This window comes from Misgurnus anguillicaudatus, chromosome 4 (assembly GCF_027580225.2).
Source record: "Misgurnus anguillicaudatus chromosome 4, ASM2758022v2, whole genome shotgun sequence".
In the NCBI taxonomy this organism is placed as follows: domain Eukaryota; kingdom Metazoa; phylum Chordata; class Actinopteri; order Cypriniformes; family Cobitidae; genus Misgurnus; species Misgurnus anguillicaudatus.
The window spans coordinates 9507819-9535217 of NC_073340.2; the positions used below are offsets into that span (position 1 = coordinate 9507819).

The following is a 27399-nucleotide window of genomic DNA, read 5'->3' on the forward strand; positions in this document are numbered from 1 at the left end:
ACAGGACGACAATGCAGCTTTGCTTATCACATATAAATGCGCAGCAGCACAAAAATGCTTTTAAATATGAAAGATTTAAGGAGTAAAATGTAAAAGATTATTACTGAGTCTCTTGGACATAAATGAGGACTAATTATGAGACATTAGAAGGCACAAAGAGCTGCTTCACCTGTAGCCTGGTAAATAAATAAATGCTTTGCTTTAAACAAATGCATCTATTTTTAAATGTTTTATACCCTACAGATTTATTGTATATGATGACTCTCTGGATATGGTGAGATGAGAAACATTTTAAGTAATGCTTTTTTTTAAAAATTCATGCCGCTGTCCAAGTGCTGAAACGGCTCTCCGATCTCCTGTTTGTTACAAATAAAGTATTTTTAGAGTACAAACCTTTTCTTGCATATTTGCAAATTATTTTATGAGATTACAATGATTATGTAGGATATCAATACATTTACAGCAATTAAAAGCCTGCTATTTGTATTTCTATGACTGAAAGAAAACATCTTAAAAAATTAAAATTTCAATAAAAATTAAAACAACAAATTTTTTTTAACATTATTCTTAAACTGGTGGTTTTCTTCCTCCGCTTAGTTTTTAGTTTACAAAGTCCGTCACCTAAATAGGGATTAGACAGCGCCAGCGCAATTGGCTTTTAAAGAGTATGAGAGATAAGACTCTCATTGGTTATTGCACGTTACGCCCAAAACACACCCATTACTCATTAGGAAAAATATGAACAACCCTGTTCGACCGTGCGCTTGGGGCACAAACCATTTTTCCCGTTGTTAAATTAGCAAAAGTGGCATCGGACACGCCCATTTAGACCGTGGGCTTTAGACAATGCACTTAGAAAAGGCTTTCTTTATTTATGTTTTACATGACACACACACAAAATGATTTTGAAAAAAACTTTACAGTTTATTGTCTCTGATGCAAGCATAAAATCATCACTATAGTGATGTCCAAAAACATTTAACTTTAGGCCATTACTTTTACTAATTATTCTTATATTTTCTTTTCATGTTTACATTTATGTACATCAACATGATGAAAGTATTCTAGTGGAAAAATAAACAATAACCCAGATACAAAAGAAACAAAAGGAACGCAGTAGGATAACGGCAGCTTCGGTGCTTGATCCCTCAATATTAAACATATGTGATGCCTTCCTAAAGCTTACTGAAGTGTAAAACAGTGTGTAAGAGTATTTGATCAAACGTCCTCTTTTGCTTGCATAATAAATGAACCAATGAAGACATTTATTCAGATAAGTTCAATTTAACTTCAACTAGCTTGAAAGACCTGTACATTTGCATAAATGTCTTTTAGCATACAAAAGAGAAATGATTGCACAAATGTCCCCATTTTTATACTATTGATTTTACTGTATAAAAGTCTAGACATATTAACCCTTTACATATTGTCCCTTGGCACGTACTTAAGAAAACTTGATTTTTAATAAGGACTTTTATCCCATTTTCCCTGTGAGACATGGTAAGTGACAGATCAAAATTTAAGAGGCAGCTCAGCAGTACTTCAGCAAATTTTTAAAGGATAATTCTGAGGAGCTATATGCACTAATACAAATTTAAAATAAAGCTTTGAAATGCATTACTTGTCCTACAAAGACAACCATGGATAGGATCATGACACAATCATGTTTGCACTAAATCAAGCATGGTTCATCAACCCTCTATTTCATTTATTAAGCACAAGCATGCATACTTCCATCTTAAAACCTTGACTAAATTTTTGCCATTATTGCAATCCCCCTCAATTTTGTAAAAAAGTGTACACATGAGGAAAACAATCTGGATGGATATCAGAAATGACTTCCATTTATTTTTCCTCCTTGAGCTTAGAGACAGGGCCGCTGCATCCAGGGAATATTGAGTGCGACAGCTGGACCAGATGAGCTGGTGGATGACTAGGCTGACATTTAGAGACGTTTGCTGTTTATGGACACTGTAGGAGGCTCTTCCTGTTTGTTGCCACATTAATGAATTTGCTGGTAAGGCTTGTGACTGCTCAGGCTGGTCACCTGCCCACAGATCTTAATCACTAGCTTCAGATTCACCTCTGTCTAACAATAGAGAGCTGATGGTGTCATCGAAACACGAAGATCCAGCTTTCTCTTCTCATGCATATTCTACTGTCCTCACGTTTGTTTATAATTGTGTATTGCGAGTCTATGTTTGGCTGTTTAAACAGCAACTTCTTGTCTGGCTTAGGTGGTCGCACAGTTTCTAAACACTGGCATCCATTTGGAGAAAAACATTTACACTCAGTGACAACAATTTCTACCGTGGTGGAACTGAGTCATAGGCAGTTTTGATCTGAAATGAAATAGCGCATCGTATAATAAACTGCAATCATGCATCAGTCAGGATGATGTTGATCATATAAGCATGTTAGTAACTTTTCAACCATGGATAAATCGCTTAATATGCAATCTTTCCACCTAGCAGTTAAGTTGTCATGTCAATCAAATCATTCCCTGCTTTTGGACTATAACAGATTAATCAAGATTAGACAAGACTAAAGCTGTCATTCTCAAATTTTGGGCTTCAATTCTGGTATAGTAAAAATAGACTGTTTCAAATTCTGTCTCATAAGGATGCTGTCAGTCAAAGACTGCAGTCATTTGGTGCTTCTAAACAATGATATGTCAAAACTGATACGTACATCAACTATACTGAGCATATCAGGGGAGAAAATGCCAACGAGTTTTCAGTTGAAGATTAATAAGAGAATTTCCATCTGAATATTTAAAAATGTACTTTATTGGGATTTGATTTCAGGGTTTTTTATACTTTCCGCTGAAGTTGAAAAAAACTTAAAGGAGCGGTGAATCAAACAATCAATTTTAACTTGATAATTTGTTATATAAGAGGTCATCATACTTAAATAAAACATCCTGCAAGTTTCAAAACTGAAAACATCCGTGCTACTGAAATAAAACTGTTGTTGTCACCAAGCCAGGAAAATGGTAGAGTCAGGAATGTGCTGAAATATGTCGTTAGAGTAGAATTGAAACACCTCCCCAAACCCAAATACAACAACCACTTTTGTAGCCCCGCCCACAGCTTCGCATGACATGTGTGGGCCAGGGGCAAAGCAAACCATGCAGTGTCTCAACAATTAGTAAACATATCTTTAAAGATTACCAAATGTACCAAAATTTCCTGAGAGACTTTTATTTTGACGCTGTGATCTGTTATGAGTAAAAAAGGAAACAGAGTGTTCGGTTGTGGAAGAACCATCTATGGGAAGAACACAGACGCTGGATAATCTTAACTCGGAGGCTCGGAACATAATATACGGAATGCGTGGTTAAAGTTTGTTTTTGAAGAAGTTACAGCTCGCGTGGGGAGTGTTTGTTTACTTTGTGTACCGCGGATTCATTTGTAAAGAAGCCACAAGTCGATGCTGGATTTGCAGAGAGACTGTGATTTAAAGCACCACTAATATTGGATCTGACAAAAATGACACACCAGTATCCACAGTAAGTAAAACATTTAACTTTATTTAAGATAATGTTGCTGTGTTTCACTATTGCTTTGTAAGAGATGTCCTGTTGTAACATCCGTGTCTAAACACGTGTTTGACTGTTTTTAATTTACTAAAAACATTAAACGATTAATAAAAGTGCAACACTTAACAATACAACTGTAATTTAATAGTATAAAGTTAGTGATAAGGATTTACCATCCGCAATTTAGATTCGGATGCGTGCTTACTGTGTTGTATACGGTAATTTAGGCGAGTTGCATTTGAAAGGTCAAACACTCAACAAAGCTTTTTTATCATATAACTGTGGTATGTAACTTTACGTGTATGTAAGAGAAACCTCACAAGCACAATAGAAATATACAAAGTTATTAATAAGGACTTAACCAGCTGCGGTTTAGATTGTGATGCGCGTATACTGTGTTGTATATGGTAATTTAGTCACGTCGAGTTTAAAGTTTTGTTTATACTTTACTGTACGTATTGTCTTTTATGTGTATCATCTTTAGCAGCCAGAATCTTTTGTGGCTCAAACATACTTGTGTTCGGCTGCTATTTTTACACATCTAATGAAGGGGAATGAAGCTATCCAATCATAGCAGTGGGCGTTTACGTCCAGGTCTTCAATGCGGCACGCCCCTTCAAACGAACCATTTCTCCAGAGAGCCACTGATCCATGTTACAAATTAGCCTATTAGATTTTGCTTTTAATGTTTTGAATGTAAAAACCACGCAAACATCATAAGTAAACCTCAGACAACAGTATAAAACAATAAAATCGGCAAATTCACTCCCCCTTTAAACATTCATGGACGGTTAGGATGTGATGCACAACCTGACTCAAAAAGTGAATTTAGGAAATGTTAAGGCAGACGGTCCAGCAGACCTTACACAACAAATGGAGGTTCACCATTAAATTTAACCTGACTGCACTTCAGGGATTTCTGTCCATTACCATGAACTGTGACAGTCAGGTTCTGATATAGCCGACACTGTGCTGATTTTTAAGGACATAACAGGACAAATGCAAGCCACATGGGTAAATTGCCAAAGCTAGCTGTGTGTAACTATGGAGGCAAAATCTTTTTTATACTCCTCTATTGAAAAGGTGACATGAGGACTAGCATTTTAAAAACTTCATTGGAAAGGATTGTCTGGATCTCTTAGGGGAACCACTCTATATTCAAGCTGAGCAAAACCAAAGGTCAGAGCCTTGAAAACCAATCATATAGGCTATAGCTGCCGTTTCTGCTTCTTACATCAGTCTGGGCAATGTTCTCCAGAAATGGTATTTCTGAATGAACAATGATTTTGGGTCTTTATTTAAAATTGAAAAACAGGTAAAATAATATGCAGGAGTTAACTCCTTTACATACAGTACGTTTATGAATAATGTGCACTGCATTGTTTGTCTCAGGCATTTTGTAAGAAGCATTTTGCATAAGCTCTGATGGGTTAGATAACACTGTTTGTATTATTGTAATGCAAGTTTACCTAGCACTTCAGGAACTCAATTTAAATATGTCTTTCTCAGTTGGGTGCTCCGGGCTAAAAACATTAATATTTGGGTAAACTGCATAATGATAGAACTGGTTTAACTCTTTCCCCGCCATTGACAAGTTATCTCCTCAATTAAGAGAAAACATTTCCCTGCAAATTACGCTTTCCTGATGAGTTTTTAAATTTATTTAAAGGGACAGTAAGTAGGATTTTAAGTGTTTAATTAATTAAAATCAATGTCTTTATTAATAAATATGTCCTCGTTGGTGTCAAATGACCTCTGCCAGTGTTCTGACTTTTCTTTGTAAGCTTAGAATTTCTTCTCTTAACTTACATTGAACGGGTAAGTTCAAGGAGGCTTCCATGTCATTCTGCCGTATTGATAAACTATATTATACAACAGTTCTTTCTGGTTCTCGAATCTGATTGGCTAAGAGCTATACGATATTGTACTGATAACGGCACTGTAACCGCTTCACCTTTCGTATTATTCCGCCACCTAGTGAATGGAGGTCCTAAGCAGGCTCATCTCTGAATGGAAAAACACAGACGCGCTGTGTGAATCACTCTCCGTGTGTGTGTCTCATTAGTTTACTAGCTCATAAATCAGTCTGTGAATCCCCAATCAGAAGTATTATTCCGTCAAAGATCAGCGCTCTTGGATGTTACGTTAAAGTTAATGGGAGAAATGTCTTGTCACATCGTGTGGACGCTTAACACTTGGAAAGAGGAATATAAACACTCGTTTTTTTCTGGAGCTATATCTTTTATCAGAACGCGAAAACACCGTGGAACTGCAGGTAAGCACCGCAGCTTTTAAATGTGGACATTGATCATTTACTTTATCGTGACGTGACTATTAAAACATGTTATGAGATATCGCCACTGGTATATTTATAAGCAGCATGCAAAAACATCTCTCTGACACTTATAAAAAAACGTTTTGTATAGTACTGACAAGAACAAAGTTTAATAATAATAATCGAGTGCTCGTATCGCGTTAAGAATACATGAGAAAGCAATAGTAACGTTTCACAAGTATAGTTTTATTAACTTTTACCTCGCGCCAAAACAATAACAACACAAAAGACACTAAATATGAATAAAAAAACAAGTACAAGTTTGATCATGATACCAAATACTGCTGATTTGATCTCATTTTGACGATCATAAACAAACAAGGCCAACATGGGAGCCAGGGTATCTCTGTCAGAAATGTAGCCCAGAGAGGGCGGTGGTCAGCGGGCGAGTGAACACTGATGTCCGCTCATGCTTTGGTTCTCATTTGTACCGAATCTCACTAAGCAAACGTTCAAACAGGCGCTATCTTTACTAATCGACTGCAGATTTAAATATAATACAGATACATTCTCGACTGAACTAATCTTAAAACTACACTTTGTGACCAAGAAACAGTAATATAAAGAAACGGCTTTTCCGTCCATTGAGTTGTTATGAGCTTCAAAGCAGCCGAAAGTTTTACCTGTCATTCTGGCCGCCCTCAAATCCGTGGCGGAAGAAGTAGTTCTCAAACAAAGAGGCTTTTAAAATAACTCTGTTGTTGTTTTCTAGTTTTCGTTTTTCAAACGTGTGCCGTCGAACTGTTGTATAAAAGCAATATCGCTCTCGGAGTCGTGTGATATAGCTCTATATCATCACGGCTGTGATTGCCTCCGGCACTTGGCCTGCGGCCTCGTGCCTCTGGCCTAATCACAGCCGTGATGATATAGAGCTATATCACACTCCTACTCGAGCGATATTGCTTAAATAGCAGAGAGGGACAAAAAGCACTAGCCTACTAGCCTACTAGCCTACCAGCGCGTTTCCACAACGTGTTTTTATTCAGAACACGTTAACCAGTTGCAACGGACAAGGAGATCAGTGAGTACATAACGGCTACCGTAGTTGCAACACGCATTTGGAAAAGCGAGGTGCTAGAGAGCAAAATACAATTTCACCACTAGATGGGGGAAAATCCTACTTATTGTCCCTTTAACAAACTCTGTGTATGTTTTGATAATCGTTTTGAATCTGATCTTTAACAAAATTTCCTTACAAAAATGCAATTATTTCAGGTTTTTGCTCAAAATTTTGTATTTTTTAAGAAACCTACCCATATTTAAGAGGTTGTAAAAAGATAACAAATAAAGATAGGATGAAATGTTTTTTCCCCCTTTTTGTCTGTTTGTTTGTTTGGTTCTGTCCTTTCATTTGATATATTTGTATGTTTATGTATTTATAGAAGAAAATTTTCCTGAAAGGCATTTTGTGAAACTTTTGTGAAAATCACTTAAAATGCTGGCCCGCAACTTTAAAAAAAAGGCTGGCAGGGAATGAGTTAATTAATGATTAAAAGAAACAATTTAAGTAGTCTCTTTAAATATTTTCCAGCACAGACACTTAATTACTTAACATTAACCCTGAAAACCATGTCTAGTGTCACACAAATTTTTCTAAAGCTAGACGATTTGCCTTTCCAGACCCTGTAAACCCATGATCAATCTTATAGGATATACTATTCTGCTACACTGTCAAAAAAAAAAAAAGGTAAAAAAATGGTCTCTAGCTGTCACTGGTGCAGTACCCATGGCCGTAGACAGCTATGATGCCAACGAGGTCCAGACCTCTGTAAATTTTTCATATTAAAAATAACTTTTTACGTTCTCTAAAATGACTTAGTAATTTCAAACGACTCACATTGCCATCAGCCAATTTAATTTAATTAATTTAAACTATTTAATTAAGTTTGGACAGTTTACTGTATAGTTTAGCATAAAATGATGGAGATTGACTCAAGCAGCTGTGAGATGCTGGCGGCCGCGGCTGCAGCATTTGCAGTGTTGCCAGATCCCATTGGGGAAAATCCTCAAATGGCACATCATTCAGTGGGGGCAGATTATTGCTGACATAATACTACATTCTGTAGGACACACGCAATAATCATCATTATGTAAGAAATGCTTTCAACACTAAAAATCAGTAGAAAATTACACTGGTACAAAAATTAGCATTTAACAAATTCATGCTGAAAACATTTATAAACAAAGTTCCTGTTTATAGCCTAATATTGCTTATGCTTATTAAAAGACAGAATACACTGTACATAAGATCCCAGGTAAAAATAAATAATACATGAATGTACTAAAACTACAGTAAAATAAATATTTTGTAAAAGTTATGTACTACAAATATACTAATTAAAATTCCTACTTCAACGCACCTGAAAAAGTATACAATACCAGTAATACTTAAATAGATTTCTAGTGTATTGAAATAAATTGTGTCTCAAAATAGCACAGATGTTCTTAAGTTTATTAACTTGTACTATTTTGTGCACTCATTTTGTAGTTAATATACCATTTACTAGGTGTACTTAAAGTTTATTTTAGTGCACATTTCCCCCTGGGGTAGCAATGAACTCTTAACACCCCAGGTCCTCACTAATTTTCAAACGGTGGCTACATCCATGGTAGTACCATTTCAAAAAATACACTTTTGCACTCAATAGTTTACATAAGTACCTTTGGGGTACATATTGGTACCAAAAGTGTCTGTGCCTAAATGGTAAAAGCCGAAGTATAGTCCATTTTTTACATGTATGTATACAGTGCGTGTGACTTAAAGGCAGGGTGCATAATCTCTGAAAGCCAATGTTACGCAACCCAGGCAACGACGTCTGTCAGTAGACACACCCTTTACTGCTGATTGGCTACAAGTGTGTTTTGGTACTTGGCTCCAAACTCCCTTTTCCCTTTTTTAAAAATCATGCACCCCACCTTTAATTTTCGTCATCAGAAGAGTGTACGCATACACTGGCGCACCCCCTAATTTTTGAAACCCTGCCTACATTATACACGTTGGTCACACATGCGCCTACAGGAGAATGTCGTATGTAGCCGGAGATGCATTGCATTTCTGGCGCAATGCGCATGCGTCAAACATCTGCGTACACGTACAAGTCACATAAACTATACTTTGGAAGGTTTTGCATTCGATCGTGTGCATATGGTCACATACATGTAAAAAAAATGGCAGACTATACACCAGGTGCACATGTTAGGAACTTTTTAAAGGGTTTCGAACCAGTGTTATCTATTGGGGAAAATATTGGCAAACTGGACAGATATAAAACGAAAAAAATCTATCTGAGCGGATAAAGTCTATTGGTCGACAGATTATTGGAAGAGAACAGTAAGAGATTCTTTAATAACAAAATCGTTCCTCCTTGGGGAATGAAAAAGTGAAGCTTTAAATGTTATTTCCGGCAAATGACATCAGAGAGTTTTTATGGTCTTGCAGCTGATGTGTGAACGGTAGCAATACTGATCAAACACGAAAAGCCATTGTGCGTCTATATAGTGGATGAGGTGCATTCACCAGAAAAGCAATTTTGCTGCAATTTAACAGGTTTCATGTGTGAAAGGCTATTGAGAGGACTTCCCTGCTGCTTCTAGTCTGACTGTATAGCAAAAGAAACAAGGGATAGCCAATGGTCATACTCATATTTCCCTCATTATAAAGAGAAATGTGACCCGGTCCGTGAAAACCCAGCTAGTCATTTTCATGATACAGTGTTATATACTGTACAAAAAATTATCATAATGTAAAGATTTACATTCTGCAAAAATAAAACATTGATATTTTTAATATTGATGAGTAAAATCTTGTCAAAGATTGAAATCAAAAATGAGTTAGGCAGGGTCACACATTTATAATATACACTCACCTAAAGGATTATTAGGAACACCTGTTCAATTTCTCATTATTGCAATTATCTAATCAACCAATCACATGTCAGTTGCTTCAATGCATTTAGGGGTGTGGTCCTGGTCAAGACAATCTCCTGAACTCCAAACTGAATGTCAGAATGGGAAAGAAAGGTGATTTAATCAATTTTAAGCGTGGCATGGTTGTTGGTGCCAGTCGGGCCGGTCTGAATATTTCACAATCTGCTCAGTTACTGGGATTTTCATGCACAACCATTTCTAGGGTTTACAACGAATGGTGTGAAAAGGGAAAAACATTCAGTATGCGGCAGTCCTGCGGGAGAAAATGTCTTGTTGATGCTAGAGGTCAGAGGAGAATGTGCCGACTGATTCAAGCGGATAGAAGAGCAACTTTGACTAAAATAACCACTCGTTACAACCAAGGTATGCAGCAAAGCATTTGTGAAGCCACAATACGCACAACCTTGAGGTGGATGGGCTACAACAGCAGAAGACCCCACCGGGTACCACTCATCTCCACTACAAATAGAAAAAGGAGGCTATAATTTGCACAAGCTCACCAAAATGGGACAGTTGAAGACTGGAAAAATGTTGCCTGGTCTGATGAGTCTCGATATCTGTTGAGACTTTCAAATAGTCAGAATTTGGCGTAAACAGAATGAGAACATGGATCCATCATGCCTTGTTACCACTGTGCAGCTGGCGGCGGTGGTGTAACTTTAGGCCCCTTAGTGCCAATTGGGCATCGTTTAAATGCCACGGCCTACCTGAGCACTGTTTCTGACCATGTCCATCCTTTTATGACCACCATGTACCCATCCTCTGATGGCTACTTCCAGCAGGATAATGCACCATGTCACAAAGCTCGAATCATTTCAAATTGGTTTCTTGAACATGACAATGAGTTCACTGTACTAAAATGACCCCCACAGTCACCAGATCTCAATCCAATAGAGCATCTTTGGGATGCGTTGGAATGGGAGCTTCGTACCCTGGATGTGCATCCCACAAATCTCCATTAACTGCAAGATGCTATCCTATCAATATGGGCCAACATTTCTAAAGAATGCTTTCAGCACCTTGTTGAATCAATGCCACGTAAAATTGAGTCAGTTTTGAAGGTGAAAGGGGGTCAAACACAGTATTAGTATGGTGTTCCTAATAATCCTTTAGGTGAGTGTATACTGTGTATATAAAATACATTACAATTAACTGCTTTTGTTCTTGGCCCAATGAGGCAAAGGTTTTTTCTGGAATTAACCACCACTGTCAGCAATATTGTCATTGTTAAACTCTGCGTTTAAAAAACTCGATATCTAGCCACAAATTCCCTAAACATGCCACTTTTAATGGTGATACATTTACTGCCTCCTCACAATCCACTTAACTAAATAAGTGCCCTGAAATGAGTATTAGTATGGTGAATGATTTTTTAAAAAATATGTCATTGTCAATTGGTGGAAACATGCATCCTTTCTGTTGTAAATAAGGTACATTATAGACTGCCTTTTTCAAAAATCGAAATCTGCCAGCAGCAGTTTGCATTGAGCTATTACTGCAGTGAAAGCAAATGATGAGAAGAATATTATAATGGGGAATTTTGGGGGTCCGTGTTTGTTAGGTTTAAAGTGTATAAACACTCAGCAGAAATACACATCAAAAATCTGTCAGAAAAAAACTTTTCTTTACTTTTCTTAAAGTGAACAATCCAAGTAATAAAGGTCTAAGTAAATGGGATATAGTAAGACAAAATACAAATAATAAAATATTGAAATCTCAAATGTACACATTTTAGCATCCCTCTCAAGAAGAAAATATGTTTTGTCAGTCTGAAGAGCATTTATCCTGCAGCAGTGTCTATATTCCTTCTGCTCATATTTCATGAGCCGCTTACAAAAATAGCTGACCCTTTCACGACTAGATGGCTGAATAGGCCATCAAGAAAAGGGCACTAAAGACACAAAAACAAAAAAGCAAGCATTTTCCACAGGTTGGAGGCAGACAGACACAAAAAATAAATGGATTTTAGGTCAATGCATTGAGGAAATGAAATTCAGGGAGGCAGAAAGAATGCAGGCCCTAATGGAGATTGGTCAGAGGATTTGTTACTGTAGATGTTTGGTTCTTTCAGACCTGTGATGTTTTAGAGGAAATCCTTTGTTTTACAGGCTCAGCATTACAGAAATTCCTCATTGTGAAGCAGATGTTCGTTTAAAAGCCATTAAACTGAACTTTGTATAAACATATACCAAATGATGCTATGAAGAGTTCAGATGCAAGTGCGTCTGACATTTTCTATCGGACTCCTAATGGAACAAACCAGTATTTCTGAATGGTCTGTTGGCGGGATTAAGTGGATTTGAAACTTTTAATGCACGTCGAGAGGATTTGATTAACTCATTCCCCACTAGGGATGTCACGATTCTCCAAATCCTCAATTCGATTACATTTTCGAATCTAAGGTCACGATTCGATTCAATTCTCAATTTTTACTTTTTTTGAAATCACAAAAAAAATATTAGCCTGGTTCTACCAGACTCTCGTACATTTTATTTGTACAGAGAGTCTGTCCTCTCTCCATTGAGAAACGTTTACTTTCTTGTAGGCGGGTTCTATCATGCGCCGAAACCGGCCGGAAACAACAAGTCCGAATGATCAGAGGATTGTTAAGAAAAAGATGTCTGTCAACGAGAGATGCGGGTTTTGTTCAGCAAATTTACGAGTTCAAGGAACAATTGTAAATTCTAAATGTATATTTGACACTAAGGACAATGATAGATTCAGTCAACTGTCGAAGCTGGGTCTAATCATTAACAAAACACCGCTTCGGTCGTTGACTCACAAAGACACACAACATCAACGTCATCGTTCTCAGCCACTCCCTCTGTTCGCTGATTGGTCCTACAAAAATGTGATTTCTCGAAACGCTACAATAGACCAAAATCCCAGACTTAGTACTGAAGGAAAATGAAATTGGGCGGAAGTGCGTAGGAGGGCGCAGCCAGGCTAAAAAGAATGCTATGCCATTTTTAGACTAGACTTTTATAAAATATAATATTTGACCTTGTACCTGGAGATGCCCTGCCATGTTAGTCGTGCTGCCAGTGGAAAAATATGGTACACACACATACCTGATAAAACGAAACTTCCTGTCAGATAAACATTCCTGTCAGCACTTTGACCCTTAAAAACGTGCTTTTATCACCGTCAGACGAGATTGTGAGACTATACCCTAATAAGTAGGGATGCTCCGATTGATCGGCAGATAATGCTTGCTATGCTTTTCAATGAATTACGGCAAAATGCCACTACATCCAAAAGCCAGGGGGCGCTCTCGTGCAGAAACTCGAAATGCGCTGTAGACGAAGAACAATACATACGCAGCTATGATGACACGCAGCTCCAGGATATATTTATATTGCTGTTCTTCAAACCTTTTCAGGTATTTTCATGATAATAAAGAATATGTATAATAATTATGTTTGACGAGTGTTGCTTTTTTAAATGAATTTAAAATGAATGTGTTTTTGCCGAACGGACCCGATAAGACCCGAACTCTCTCGCGTGTGTGTGTCAATGTCCTTTTCCAACCTTTCATCTGTTTGCCAAGAGCGCTTGCGACATTGTGTTGCTGGTGGTAGGTTAATTTTCGTTGAGGCAGACACGTCAGTTAATTTTAAATGTACATTTTAGCGGTTACCTTGGTGTCGTCATCAGATAACAAAGTAAAACAAATGGAGCAGCTCGCCAAATTGGTTGTGAGGCCACCGGAGTGTCTTTCTGTCTGACTGCTGCGTGTGAGTCTGCAGAATGCACACACGTCAGTGCCATTTACATTCGGGTCCAGCCGGGTTAAAAAAATTGCCACTAGTTTGGGTCGGACTCGGGTCAAATTTTCTCGGGTTTGTCTCGGGTTGGGTGTGTCTTTTAAAAAAAATTATTTATGCATGTCGGGTTCGGGTATAAAGTGATTCGGATCATTTCGGGTCGGGTACATTTCTTTCTCTAGTGGCAGCATCGGCGATTCCATTTTTTTACTCGAAATTAGAGGTTGTGACTTAATTTCGATCCTGACACCCTTATTCCCCACCAGCCTTTTTATTTTTGTAAAGTTGCCCACCAGCGTTTTTTGTGATTTTCACAAAAGTTTCACAAAATGTCTTCCAGGAAATTTTTCTTTTATAAATATATAAACATACAAATATATCAAATGAAAGAACAGACCCTCTGCAAACAACACGGGGAAAAACTTTCATCCTATCTTCATTTGTTCATTTTGATAACCTCTTATAAAAGTATGGGTAGGTTTCTTCAGAAATACCAAATTTTGAGCAAAATGCTGAAATAATTGCATTTTTGTAAAATAATTTTGTTAGAGATCAGATTCAGAATGATTATCAAAACATACACGTAGTTTAAAATTTGTAAGCTTCAGTTTTTTTATAAATTGGGTAAGAGTGCCATCTAGCAGATAATTACAGAATTACAGATTACCGTAAAAACTCCGGAAAGCGCCATTGCAGGGAAATTTTTAATTGTCAATGGCGGGCAAAAAGCAAAATTTTTCGATTTATGATTTTACACATACTTTGGTTAGTGTGTATTATTAGTACAGTGGTTTTCAAACTGGGGGCCGCAAGATGGTGCCAGGGGGGCCAGTTTTATGACATTTTATGAAATACATTAATTTATCATGAATTCTGTGTAATTAAACCTAAAAAAATAAAAGGCTACTAACCAAAAGCACTACTTTTTGTATAATTTAATGTTTTTTTATTAAAACGTTGAGTTTTAGAACAGTTTTTTGTCACCAATTTTTCTTTGGGGGTCCGCAAAGGAATGCACCATACACAAGGAGGGCCACACGCTGAAAAAGTTTGGGAACCACTGTATTAGTATGTTAACGATATGCAAAGGTACATTATGTTTTCAATGTAAATCTCTTTTCTTGGACTACAACAAACCCATGGACTGTAGGCAACAGTTTACTTCCTCGGCCGGTTGACATGGACACGACGGTCATTATCATAACTCATGCCGCTTCTGACTCACACCCTGTAAGTAGTCGATGTTTTTTAATATTTAAAGAATTTACTACTGACTAAACCACGATTCAAACATGAGTTTTGTGCAGTGCAGAGTAGCATTTTTTGTCGCGCTGGTAAAGCTTGGTCATCTGCATTTTCTGGATCAGATTCGGCTCGTATTGATGAGGTAGTAAAGACGTTATTAACTCATGTCAGCATTGCATTGTGAGCGAATCTTTCAAACATGGTAAGTAGCGTCACATTTCCGGCTGACGTCAGAAGTTTTCATGCCAATTACAACGTACAGATTAGCTGGCCAATCGGAGGACACTGCGCTTTTCAGAATGATGAGCTAATAATATGTTTTATGGAATCACAAACACATTGTATTATACCAAATACACAAAATAATGTTGTTTTAGCAATGTAATAGTATCTTTATTTTTGACGGTTTATTATTTAACCACCCAGTGGAAACTTTTCTAGTTTCTTTTTTGTAGCTCAAGAGACTTAATTAAGTTTCAGAAATGTTTAATTAAGACTTGCCACTTTGTTTTAGATGTCTCTTCTCAAATTCCTCAGGAGACAGAGATCAGACTTAATGTAAGGTAAAGTCTCTATTTGTTCTCTAATATCTCCTATGGGTGAAAAGCAACATTATGATGTTGAAATGATCTTGTACGCATACACGTCACATACACAAAGGCAGCCAGTACACATTATCCTTACCTCTTGTTTCATAAACAATTTAATTAAAACCCAACAGAGGATCTCATGAGCAATATTTCACACAAGGTAGAAAAATCACCGTTATCGATCTAAGTCAGTACATGAATATTAACTGCAGCATCGCCAGTGAGAATTGACATGACAAAGATTTATAAATGATCACCCAGAAGAAAATGTTATTGTGCTTTCATAGCTCAGGAAATCTGATGGAGTCTAAGATCTCCTTTAGTAAAAACATACATTATAATTTCTGGGTCTTCTTCTCGGACATATCTGAGACGCGAGAGACTTATGTACAAATTTCCATTAGCTCCCCATTTAATCTCACTGCTGTCTATGATTAACAATTGAGATACTAAAAGATCTCATCTGTGATTTTTCTTTTTTATGGGCAGTCCTGCGTGTGGGCTGAGAAACATTACCACAACAGTCTATTAGATAAAGCAGCCATAATATTTGATGTACGTGTTAAAAATCACACTGCAGGTGCAAACATTTCACATTCTGCTTATAAAAACTGCTTATAGATGTTGACATGCCAACAGATCTGTTAAAATATCTTGCATATGTGTTTTGCTACCTGCCTCTCTTAACAGTGAAGAGACACTCATGTCAGTAGAAGAGTGCTTCGAATTTTAACTCAACCTTGCGTTGGAAGATGGGTATAACAAAAGGATACACGAGAGCATGGTTTATTTTAAAGCTAGATGTGTTGCTTGACCGTAGGGGCTTGCCAGTATAGTGAGATTTGAAAGGTTAGATTGATAGTCGCTTTTCTTTTCTGAATATCATCCCTTATGGACGAAGGGTTTTGAGTGTCACTAAGCAGAGACAAAGAATCACGTTACCTTTCGCGTGGCTTCGGCCGAGCGTCACAAAGCCAGAAGATATGAAGTTGTGAAGGTCATGGCCGCCACCGCGACTGCTGTCCTTCGGGTAATGTCCTCCTGGAAATGGACACCAGATCGTTACACAGGAACTACAGTGGAAAACCACTCAGCTTCCTGTAGCACTCTGCTTCCAAGCCATCAGCATAACAAGCCAAATTCCCAGCGCTTTTCAAGAGTTATGACTTTCCATAATTCATAAGTAAAGTCACCTTGTCAACACAACACACACTGTTTACTGTTGTGTGAATATTAGATGCTGCTAGTGTCTGAAGTGTTATATTTATTTTTGACGTTCTAATTATCAGTGAAATACCAGGGTGCACATGGCCACGTCAGACTATAACCTTGAACGCCATCTGGGAGTTGCAATACCGTAAACTCAAATGTAGGCGTCAAATTTAAAAGTTCCTGGGCTTTAAAGGCCAACGAATCAGCAGTGAATTTGCATAATTATAATCTGGTCATGACTCTACACATTTACTGATTTAACCAACACCATTTAAGGATGACAAATGTCATTTCAGAGATTTCCTTTGGCGGCCCTAATGGCAACATCTACCTTCGGTCATACACTGTTAGAAAAAGTGCTCAAAATATGTATCCCAGATGGGGTAGTGAATAGCCATAATATGAAGAGTTTGGTTCCAAAACGCAATAAACGCCATTTTTGAAAAAAATGAGTTACTGCCAAAATCAGTATTATATCAGGTCAGTAGTTAAAAGTAAATAATTAATTTTACGCAAAATCCAATACCCGCCGTGATATTCTGTCATCTTTTCTCCCTTTTTTCCCAAAATGCGACAAACGCCACTGCTCCTTTTTTACAGAATGCAATAAATCCATTTCTGATATTACAGCGGACCATTCACGCAATGTAAACAAACATGGCGGCGCGCTGAGTACACGGAGTCCTAGTTTTCCTCATCTACTTTGTACTTCGTGATCAACAAACAAAACAAAATAATACTTTAATAGCATTGCCAAACCTGTGATGGTTTTCTGTGACGGGAAAGAAACGTAAGCCATCAACAGCTAATAATTTCCGCGAGAGGCACTCGGTTGCTTGTTCTCCAGACAGCATCAAGCTTCTCATGCTAAAACATTGTGTTCTTAATATAACAAAGTAAGTGTTTTGGTTAATGCCATTAATGTTTATTTTTTAATCATTGTATACCACTAGTCAACTAAATAAATATAAAATGGTAAAGATGAATGCACATTTATACATTGATTTAATAGATTTATAGCATTTTGAAATAAAAAACTGTCATGGATTTATTGCATTTTGTGGAAAAAAGAATTCGTTTTTATAATAAATCTTTGAAAATCAAGTTATGGATTTGAATTTTTTATGTTTTTATAACCTAAAGATGCTATGTGAAAGTTTGTAACAGAAAATAGTGGTTTTCATCTTGTCACTTTCTTGGTATAGAAAACACGTTTTTGCCGAAATTTGCCAAAATGGATTTATTGCGTTTTGGAACCAAACTCTTCATATGTTGCATAAGGTACAGATATGTATACATTTGTATCAATATGTACCTGTGAGATAGTTATACGTACCAATAAGCTCTCTTTGGTACCGGTATGTACCGGCACTAATATGAACTCTTTAGGTGCAAAGGTGTACTTTTTGAAAGGGTACCGCCCCAGTTACAGCGTGGGTACATATTTTGACCATTTTTTGTCTGACGGTGGACAAGTACACTCTTAAAGTGGTCATGACGTTAGGAATCAAATTTGCCTTGATCTTTTGACATATAACAGCCTGGCTATCATTAACAAATCCTGCAAGTTTCATATCTTTAAACGCCCTAATTATCAATAACAAAAACATTTATGTAAACACATTACAATGTCTCTGCTGCCTTTATTTCCAGTAGCTCATGTGGTAGAGCATTGTGTTAGCAGGATCACTTCAATGACACATTTTTCAGTATTTTACTACGTTCTTACTTAGATTCTTTAATACATGCCTTTTTTCAATGCGTGCCCTTCATCTTTGCACAGCACGTCGTGAATGTATTAGCATTTAGCTTAGCCCCATTCATTCCTTAGGATCCAAACAGGGATGGATTTAGAAGCCACCAAACACCTTCATGTTTTCCCTATTTAAAGCTCCACTGTGTACTTTTTTGAGTTAATTCTTAGCAAAAACCCATGTGTTCTTTTAAAAGTATGTGCTCATTCATGTGTAATTACTTTCACCTACTAATCAAAGTATTCTCGTAAGTGTAGAATCTGCTATTTAAAATACATACGGGCGAGTCGCTTGAATGGCTGAATCCATGTTGTACCTCCATCTTTGAAATACATTCGCCGACGAGGGACATTCCTGAAATTCAAGCTACGCATTTCGCGCTTTCAGACTACACTAATGCTCTCCGCTAGCTGAAGCCTCCCGAGGTTGCATGTGTAGGCGGTATACGTCATCTTATTTCAGAATATTAGCAATTATAAAGCTGACAATTATTCTTAGTTAATTGTAAATTTATGTAATATGCTTATGACATGCGAATGTAATGCTCAGTTAACTTAAATAAACCAGGCTTTATGATGTATGCAGCCTGCATATGCGACCTGCGTAGGCTGAAAGCCTTCGGATTGAGAAACAGCTGCATGCTGTGAGGAACTCGCAATCTAATGCTTTGATTTGAAAGCCTGTTGAAGAACTATTCTCGAGGAAATTAAAACAAGTCGCCAAGGAAGCGAAAAAAAGATTTAAAATGACAACGTGACAGGAAAAACAACAAGACCAAACTCAATATTGGAGTAACATTAGTTTTCCAAGATCATGAGGCTTAAGGGACGCCGAAGTTGCCTGCTTTCTATCTTCTCCACAGGTAATTCAACATATTCGTTTAAATCTATACAGTATATGGTGTAAACTTGAAGTTTTATAGTTCCTTGGCTAACTGTTATGGTTATGCATAACACTTGTTAGTGTAAACACGCATGTGGTTTAATGTGTTCGAACAGCCACATGCCGTTTCTCCGTCCATTTGTATAATCTGAGGTACTAAGATCAATGTTTAACATCTTTTCTGACCTCTAGCACGAAAACACGGATGGTGTACAACGCTATTTTTAGACCTTCATTGATAAAACTAAAGCGGCTAATCTGTGCCTCTTTCATTAGTTTCATTTTACAAGCGTGTGAAAGTTGCGCGATCTTATTTCACCAATATCAGAGAAAGCTCTTACATATACACGGACAAAACATTGTGTAACATGTTTACTTAAAACACAAGCATTGGACTCTGACATAATATTAGTTCACGTCCATTTAAACCCTTCATTACTCCCACTCATGATTAAATGACAGGAGAGGGACTCGTCCACAGACCATCCCCTCAGTAATCTGGAGAGAAGCGGTCGAAAGTGGACAAAAGAGATGGATTTAAACACCAGGTGTAAACGTGATGCGTCGCTCTTGTCCACTTGTGATCCGACCAACGAAAATACATCTTAATACCAAGTGTAAACAGCCCCTGGGATATTTTTCCTCGCGTCGATGAAAAAGGAGTGTCTAAGCTACATTTATGCTTGCTTTTTGTATGTGATTTAATGCGGACATATCATGAAAATCATACTTTTTCCATGTTTAACATAAATCTGTGTGCTTTGATGGATCACAGGCAAAGGACACTGTAAATTGTAGTTATTTTTCATTGCTTTTGCTTTGTACTGGAAGCCATGTTAACCTTGGCATGACACGGCCACCGTACGAGTTAAAACGCGCTCCAAATGGGTGGGGGGCTAGAAAGTAATATTCAGTTGGGTGTCATATAGAATTTCACCGCTAGATGGGAGTAGATCCTACACAGTGTAGCTTTAAAAACATGTTACATGAGTTTTTGAACTCATTTGACCTCTGGAACAGTAATATTGACACAAGTTTGAGTGACAGGGGGAGGAGTCAGGAGTGATGATGTTACTGCGTGTAAGTGCTCTTCCGCAATACAATAGTTCTTATTTTTTATCCGCTTAAAAAACGCTGCGTTTTATTTGTGCCAGAATAACTTACTCGTGTAACTACTCATGTAACAGTCTTTAAATAGGAAAACATGGAAGTGTTTGGTGGCTTCTAAATTCATCCCTGTTTGGATCCTAAGGAATGAATGGGGCCAAGCTAAATGCTAACACATTCACAACGCGCTGTACAAAGATTAAGTGCACGCATTATTAAAAGATAGGTATGTATTAATTTGTCTAAGTTGAGGTAAGAACATTGTAAAATATTGAAAAACGGTGGTGTTTTCCTTTAACTTGAATCTGTAAGTTGCTTTAAATGGGACATTTCACAAGACTTTTTTAAGATTAATCTCTGGTGCCCCTAGAGTACATATGTAAAGTTTTAGCTCAAAATATCATACAGATAATTTATTATAGCATGTTAAAATTGCCACTTTGTAGGTGTGAGCAAAAATGTGTTGTTTTGGGGTGTGTCCTTTTAAATGCAAATGAGCTGATCACTGCACAAAATGGCAGTGCTGTTGTTGGATAGTGCAGATTAAAGGGCGGTATTACCCCATTCTGACATCACAAGGGGAGACAAATTTCAATTACCTAATTTTTCACATGGTTGCAGAAAATGGTTTATCAAAACTGGGATGATCTTTTTCGCATTTTCTTGGTTGATACAAGCACTGAGGACCAGCACTTAAACATGGAAAAGATATATTTTCATGATCTGCCCTCTTTCCCAGTTTCTGACAAATATGCGTATATTTTTTATAATTGTAAAGAATCTCCTACATATTTCAAGATACGTTGACAAATGGCAACAAACACCAAACACAACAAACTATATTTAGAGTGTCTGTTGGCGTTCGACGGATCAGTATGATTTAGCCTTTACAGATCTGCCCATGGACCCCTGCTTTGACAGCTCTCTGGCCAGAGAATGAAAAAGTTGAGCTGTGGGGATTGCTATGTTAATATGTTGTTTACTGAGGCTTTGCAGACTGCCAGTTTCTCATACTGAGAGCTTGCTCATTCCAACCTCAAAAAATCCTTTTGCTTTGGATCACTAGGAACAGTTGGAAAAACAACAAAGAGGGCAACTCATACCGACACGGCGCACAGGTAAAAGCAAGATCAGACACAGTTCTGAAAATCAAATAAATGAACATGAGGCAGGGGGGATAGAAAGCAATAAAGCCACTAAACCAAACAATACACTTCTTTCAGTCAAAACCCCGAGAAGCCAAAAGCACCTTGTGCACAGGTAAGAAGTTGTGCAGAGGATTCATTATGATGTGCTCTTACATGACGATGTACCTGAATTGAACAGACTGTTATATTGGCCTCCTAAGGAAATCCCTAAAAGCAGGTTCGGTCTTGTCATGAGGATAAAAATTTGAGATGCTTTTTAAATGATAATGACTTCTGAGGCAGAGACCATTAATGGGAGTCTTGGTGTTTCTGTGCTTTGACATGTGCTTGAGGCATAAAATGCCAGTGCGGTCAGTTCAGATATTCTCATTTGAAGATGTACATGTAAGTAAGACTTAAGGGAGGAATTTAGTCATTGACGAAGATTTCATAGCACGCCCGGCTTAATTTTCTAGTCTAGAAATGTTGATGCAATACATATAAATAATTGTGTTGAGCTGTATCATTATGAAATTGCCCACTGGCATTTAACTTAATAATTAAACTAATTACATCATAGTTTAATAACCCAGACAAATGCATCCAATGCTGATCTCCTGGAGTGATACGTATTTGAACAAATACGCACACAGAAATACAATCTTTATACTGCCTTTTTGCAACACATAAACATTGTTTTGGGAAGAATGCGTTATTATTTGTTCATTTTTTAAATCCCCAATCAACTCGCAGTTTGCTTAATGCATGTAATTGGTCTAATGTCAAATAATATTTAAGTTACATAAGAACAACTTCAGAAATTCAAAACCACAGAAAAGCTGTTTTAAAGGTGCAGTGTGTACATTTTAGCGGCATCTAGTGGTGAGGCTGCGAATTGCAACCAATGTCTCAGTCCACTGTTCACCCCTCGCTTTTGAAACACATAGAGAAGCTACGGTAGCCGCCACCGGACAAACATGCCATCGTCGGAGACAACTTAGTAAAAATACTTTGTCCGTTAAGGGCTTCTGTAGCAACATGGGGGCACAAAATGGCGTCTTCCATGTAAGGGGACCCTCGGTGTATGTAGATAAAAACGTCTCATTCTAAGGTAATAAAAACATAACGGTTCATTATGAAATATTTTGTATATTATTTTGCATTTCTGTCAAGAGATCCTTCTAAAAATTACACAATGCACCTTTAATGTTTTATCTAATTTCATTGCAATATCATTTCATTGCTACTCCGTCAGTCAAAATGACACCAAGAGCACAACAAAGAATAAAAATGACGGCCAAAGATTTAAAGGCATCATTTGAATTTGCTAACATCTCTGTTCATGAATCTACAATATACGTAAACACTGAACAAGCAGGGTATCCACAGCAGGACACCACGAAGGAAGCCACTGCTTATTTCAAAAATAGCACATTGACCCTTCACAGCGGGATTGACAAAATGTTTTGTGGACTGATGAAACCACATTGTTTTTACTTCATGATGCATTTTTTACAATGCATATTTAAATAATACTAAAATAATGGTTCAGAGATTAAAGCTGCAATGTAATGAGAAAAAGTCATGCAGCAGAATATGAATACAAATGTTTATTCAGTGCTGATGTGCCAAAAGATCAAATGATTTAAGGGCAGTCATGGCCTAATGGTTAGACTGGGTTTGGCTTGTAACCTGAAGGTTGCTGGTTTGAGTCTCATAGCCTTCGGGTTGCAACTGAGATGCTCTTGAGCAAGTCATCTTTCCCCCATTTGCTCCTTAAGCCCGGGATACACTGCAGGATTTTTTCACTCCTATAGGATCATTACCTTATCACATTTTACCATGCGCTAGTGGTAAACAAAAACCAGTACGCAGGACGTACCTGTAGCAGCAAACGCACTGTGCATTGATCATGCTGAATTTCTGACAAACTATTGTGGGCTATCTTTGGACTCAAGACCGGGAAAATTTGCTTTTTGAACCTATCTCACTGTACGACATAGTACCACCAATGAAGAGCCACGATCACAGAAATTGTGACAAATGTTTCACGATGGCAATATTTCATCAGGGACAGCCAAAATTGTGCAGTGTATCCCAGGCTTTAGGCACTGCAGTGATAGTTGCGCGCTGCTCTGGGTGTGTGTTCATGAATTGCAGTGCATGTTCACTACTCACGAGAAAGGGTTAAATGCAGAGGTCACATTTCAAGTATGAAATTCTTTCCCTTCAATTTTATTTGCTGTTAAATTTCTAAATTATAAAACCTACCTTAACCATTTTCATTAATGAAGCTCAAATATCTGTGATGATCATGCCTTTAGGGTAGACTGGGTACAGTTGAGACATATGCACAGTTGAGACACCTTAAATAACTTTCGTGCACAGATTTTTGCTGTGCACATGCGTATCAGTGTCCTCTTTGATCATGAGAAATTTGAACAACAGACGCATCTCTGATCCAAAGATATCGGCAAAAGTTTTTTTTCTAAGGTAAGAAGTTCACTTCACCATGCATTGCACACTCCACGATGAATAGCTTTTTGTCCTTATGCGACTGTTAAACTGGTATCATCACAAATGTTATTCTGTGCCCCAAAAACTGGCATATTTCATGATATTGTGTAATGGATGGTTATTGCAAAATCTACAGAAATGTGCGAGGTGTACTGTACCCGCGCCACATGAAATCATTGTGAAAGTGACACCCGAATCAGTCCTTTGTTCGTTGTTTACTGTTAATTTGGACATTGTTATTGTTATTGTTAGTGTTGTTATTGTAATATGCTTCCATTTGTACTGTTGCAATGAAATATCTGATTCCTGTTTTATACATTTTAACCAGTGCTAATTAAAATAAAATGAATGAATTTCAATGGATGAATAAACAAACATGTTGCCCAAATGTTATTTTCTTTATTAGTCTTTATTCATTATATTTCCAATGAACGGTTAGTTAGCTTTACATCATTAAAAATTGGTGTCTCAACTGTACCATATTCAAAAAAAATATTCAAGCCCTTCTTAAAAATGACACATTAAAATTGTGTTCAATTAATTTTAAATACCTCATTAAGAGCAATAAGTATGTATATATATTTAATTAGTCTAACACAAAATGAATATGTACTATAATTTATTGATTTCTTTTTAATTGCGTTAACACAATTAGTTTGAGTTTGGGTTCTGGAAAAAGAATTTCCCAGCATGCTTTTCATGCAACTGCTTTTGGAGAGTAATTTTTTAATGAAGTGTTATTTTATGCATTTTTAGGTAAAGAGAAAGACTTAAACTGTTAAGCGTCGCCGTCCTGAATACGTTGATATTGTTGATGTAAATTTTAATCTATCACTACAAACTATATATCGTTGGAAAGGTCTAAGCCTGCAGAATAGACATTTCAACAGTGTTTTATCAAATAAATTATGTAGGGAGAGTAATTGATTCATTTCTGAAGAGAGTGTGCCTCAAAAAAATTATTTTCTGCTAAATGTCACTGTCCCACCAGCAGGATGACTACATTTACTTCAATGTTTGCAAACGAATTTTTATTTAATCATGACAAACTGTATATTGTTTGAAAGCTCCAAGAGTGTAAATTTAACTCAATAGGGTGGGGTGACGCTTAAAAGGTTAATAGTGTTTAATGTCCGTTTATTTTATTGATTTAGAAGCGTTTGTGTTATATTTTTTCAAATTGTTTGGTTACCATCGTGCAGAATAGTGTCGCTTGTGGTTAGGTTGTGGATGTGACGTATTTCTCTCAATGAGCACTAACTGTGTTAATACCTGTTTGGAGATCAGTCTCTTCTCACATGCTCATCCAAAGTATCATATGTTATTATTATTAGCATGCTAACATGTGCTTATGCTAATTAGTATGATATAAAAACGCTTTATATAAAATAACAGAATTGAGTTATTCAGACTACACTACATTGAGTTATTCAGACTACACTAAATTGAGTTGAAGCAACTAATTGAGTATTGCCATTTACTTAAACTGAGTTGGACTAACTCAATATATTTGTATTGTGTAAAGCAGTTTTTTATGAGTTAGGGGTACACATTCATATTGGATGGAAATCCTGCCCACAAATTTATTGAGTTAATCCAATGAATCATTTTTGTGAGTCTCAACTGTACCACATATTGAGACAACGTTGAGACAAAAAGCACCTTATTTTTATGAGCTAATTGTGGAAAATATAAACTGCTTATGGGTAATATTGATTGATAATACCTTAGTCTACAAGCTAATGAAATGTTATGTGGCATGTTGTGTGGAAATTCACTTCTTTTCAGTATCTATTTTTGTTTAAAAAAAATCTAAATGCAAAAAGTGTCTCAACTGTACCTAGTCTACACTATTATGTAATATTGTGATTTGTTACCTCAAAATATTTACTTTATTGTGACCCTGCCTGTGAAATCCCAGCTAAAGTAATTTTGTGATTTACTGTTCACTGTCTCCTACTGTGCACAATGTAAAGAACATTCTGTGAAATATATAACTTTGATATCTTTAACATTGAATGACTAAGACCATGTCAAATATTGAAATCAATCTCAAGTCCATACAGACACGCTACAGGATTATCGGCCCGAATTTACCCAGATTTTCCCTTCCAAAGAGTCAGAGAGAATCTGAGAGAAAGTCGTGTCCTGGTTCCTATGTTCGCCTCATATTGTCATGTAATGTGTGACATCCCAAAGTGCTTGCAAAGCAAATCAGGGCAGCCCCGATCATATCAAACATGTTTAATATTTAGGATTTTAAATCAGGATCATTACTTCGTTACTTTTAGCCAATGAGAGGGGGAAGTGAGTGACAGATCTTTTGGAATAGCAACCGTGAAAAAAGCTGCTGTACAGGCCCGGTAGACAGTGGAGAAAGAGAAACTGCTTGTTGAAGTGCACACAACACAACCATCATTGAAAACATATCATCATCGTTGCCTCGAAAACAAGAGCTGATTTTAAGCACACCAGGAGCATCATTTATAAAGTGTGCATACGCACAGATTTGATTGTAAAATGTGTGTACGCATAAAAACAATGGCAAAGTTCATATTTATAAAAACTGTCTTTGACGTAGAATAGTGCTTAGCGCCATGTCAGGGTCTGAGCAGACGTACGCACTTTTGCAACCATTTTTGCTGTTTGAAATTGGGTTTAAACATTGGCAAGCGCTCTTTTATATGTCTATGACATTAATTAGGCATTGTTTAAAGGTGGAGATCTGAAACTGCTCGGCTGCGCGCACAAATTCATTTGCGATTTATAGATTTGAAAGGGGTACGCGCGTTTTCTGTGTGCGTGCGTTCGGTTTATGAATCACATGTGCGCATTTTTGATAAATGATCGTAAGATCAAATGTAGGATGTTTTTTACGCAGCATTTTATAAATGAGGCCCCTGGTGAGTGTAGAAAGCTGCTAGTGCACTAGCTAGTGAATGTAAACATTAAAAATAATAATAAATGTGTCACAATATCTTTAAATTTACATCTGATCCCCCGTCAGGTGACATAAAGCACTCTCTCTGGCACAATAATCTTAATAAGATCCTGAAGTGTGTGATGCGCCATGATTTTAAAATCTTATAGTGTGAGCATGTTTAAGATTTAAGAGAAGAATAACCGTCAAGATTCTCCTTAGGGATTGTGCACACCAAAAATTGTTTTCAATGGAAGCTCAGCGTTTTTCAAATAAGCCAGCAGCTAGCGGTTTTCTTCCGCGCTGAAAACCGGCGCCCGGTGGTTTTTCCGCGTGCAGCGCTGAGAGTTTTGAAATTTTCAACTTTGTATGAAAAGCTCTGCTCGTCAATGTCAGTTCTCACGTGGCTGTCCAATCACAGTGGAGGAGGGGCGGGACAAGTACACAGCAACCAACCGTCTCACAGCTGACGTAT

The 27399-nt window shown here is 37.2% G+C and overlaps 1 protein-coding gene across 6 annotated transcripts in view; it reads right to left on the reverse strand.

Moving 5' to 3' along the window:
- The window catches only part of shisa6 (shisa family member 6), a 102080-nt gene that overhangs the window by 69003 nt on the left and 5678 nt on the right, over nucleotides 1-27399 (reverse strand). For 4 of the 6 annotated variants that reach the window (XM_055175934.2, XM_055175933.2, XM_055175932.2 and 1 more), the window contains exon 4: nucleotides 16348-16446. The exons of the other annotated variants lie outside the window; for them this stretch is intronic. In XM_055175934.2, coding sequence (XP_055031909.1) covers nucleotides 16348-16446 — 99 coding nt within the window. The remainder of the gene's footprint in view (nucleotides 1-16347; nucleotides 16447-27399) is intronic. 6 annotated transcript variants of the gene reach the window in all.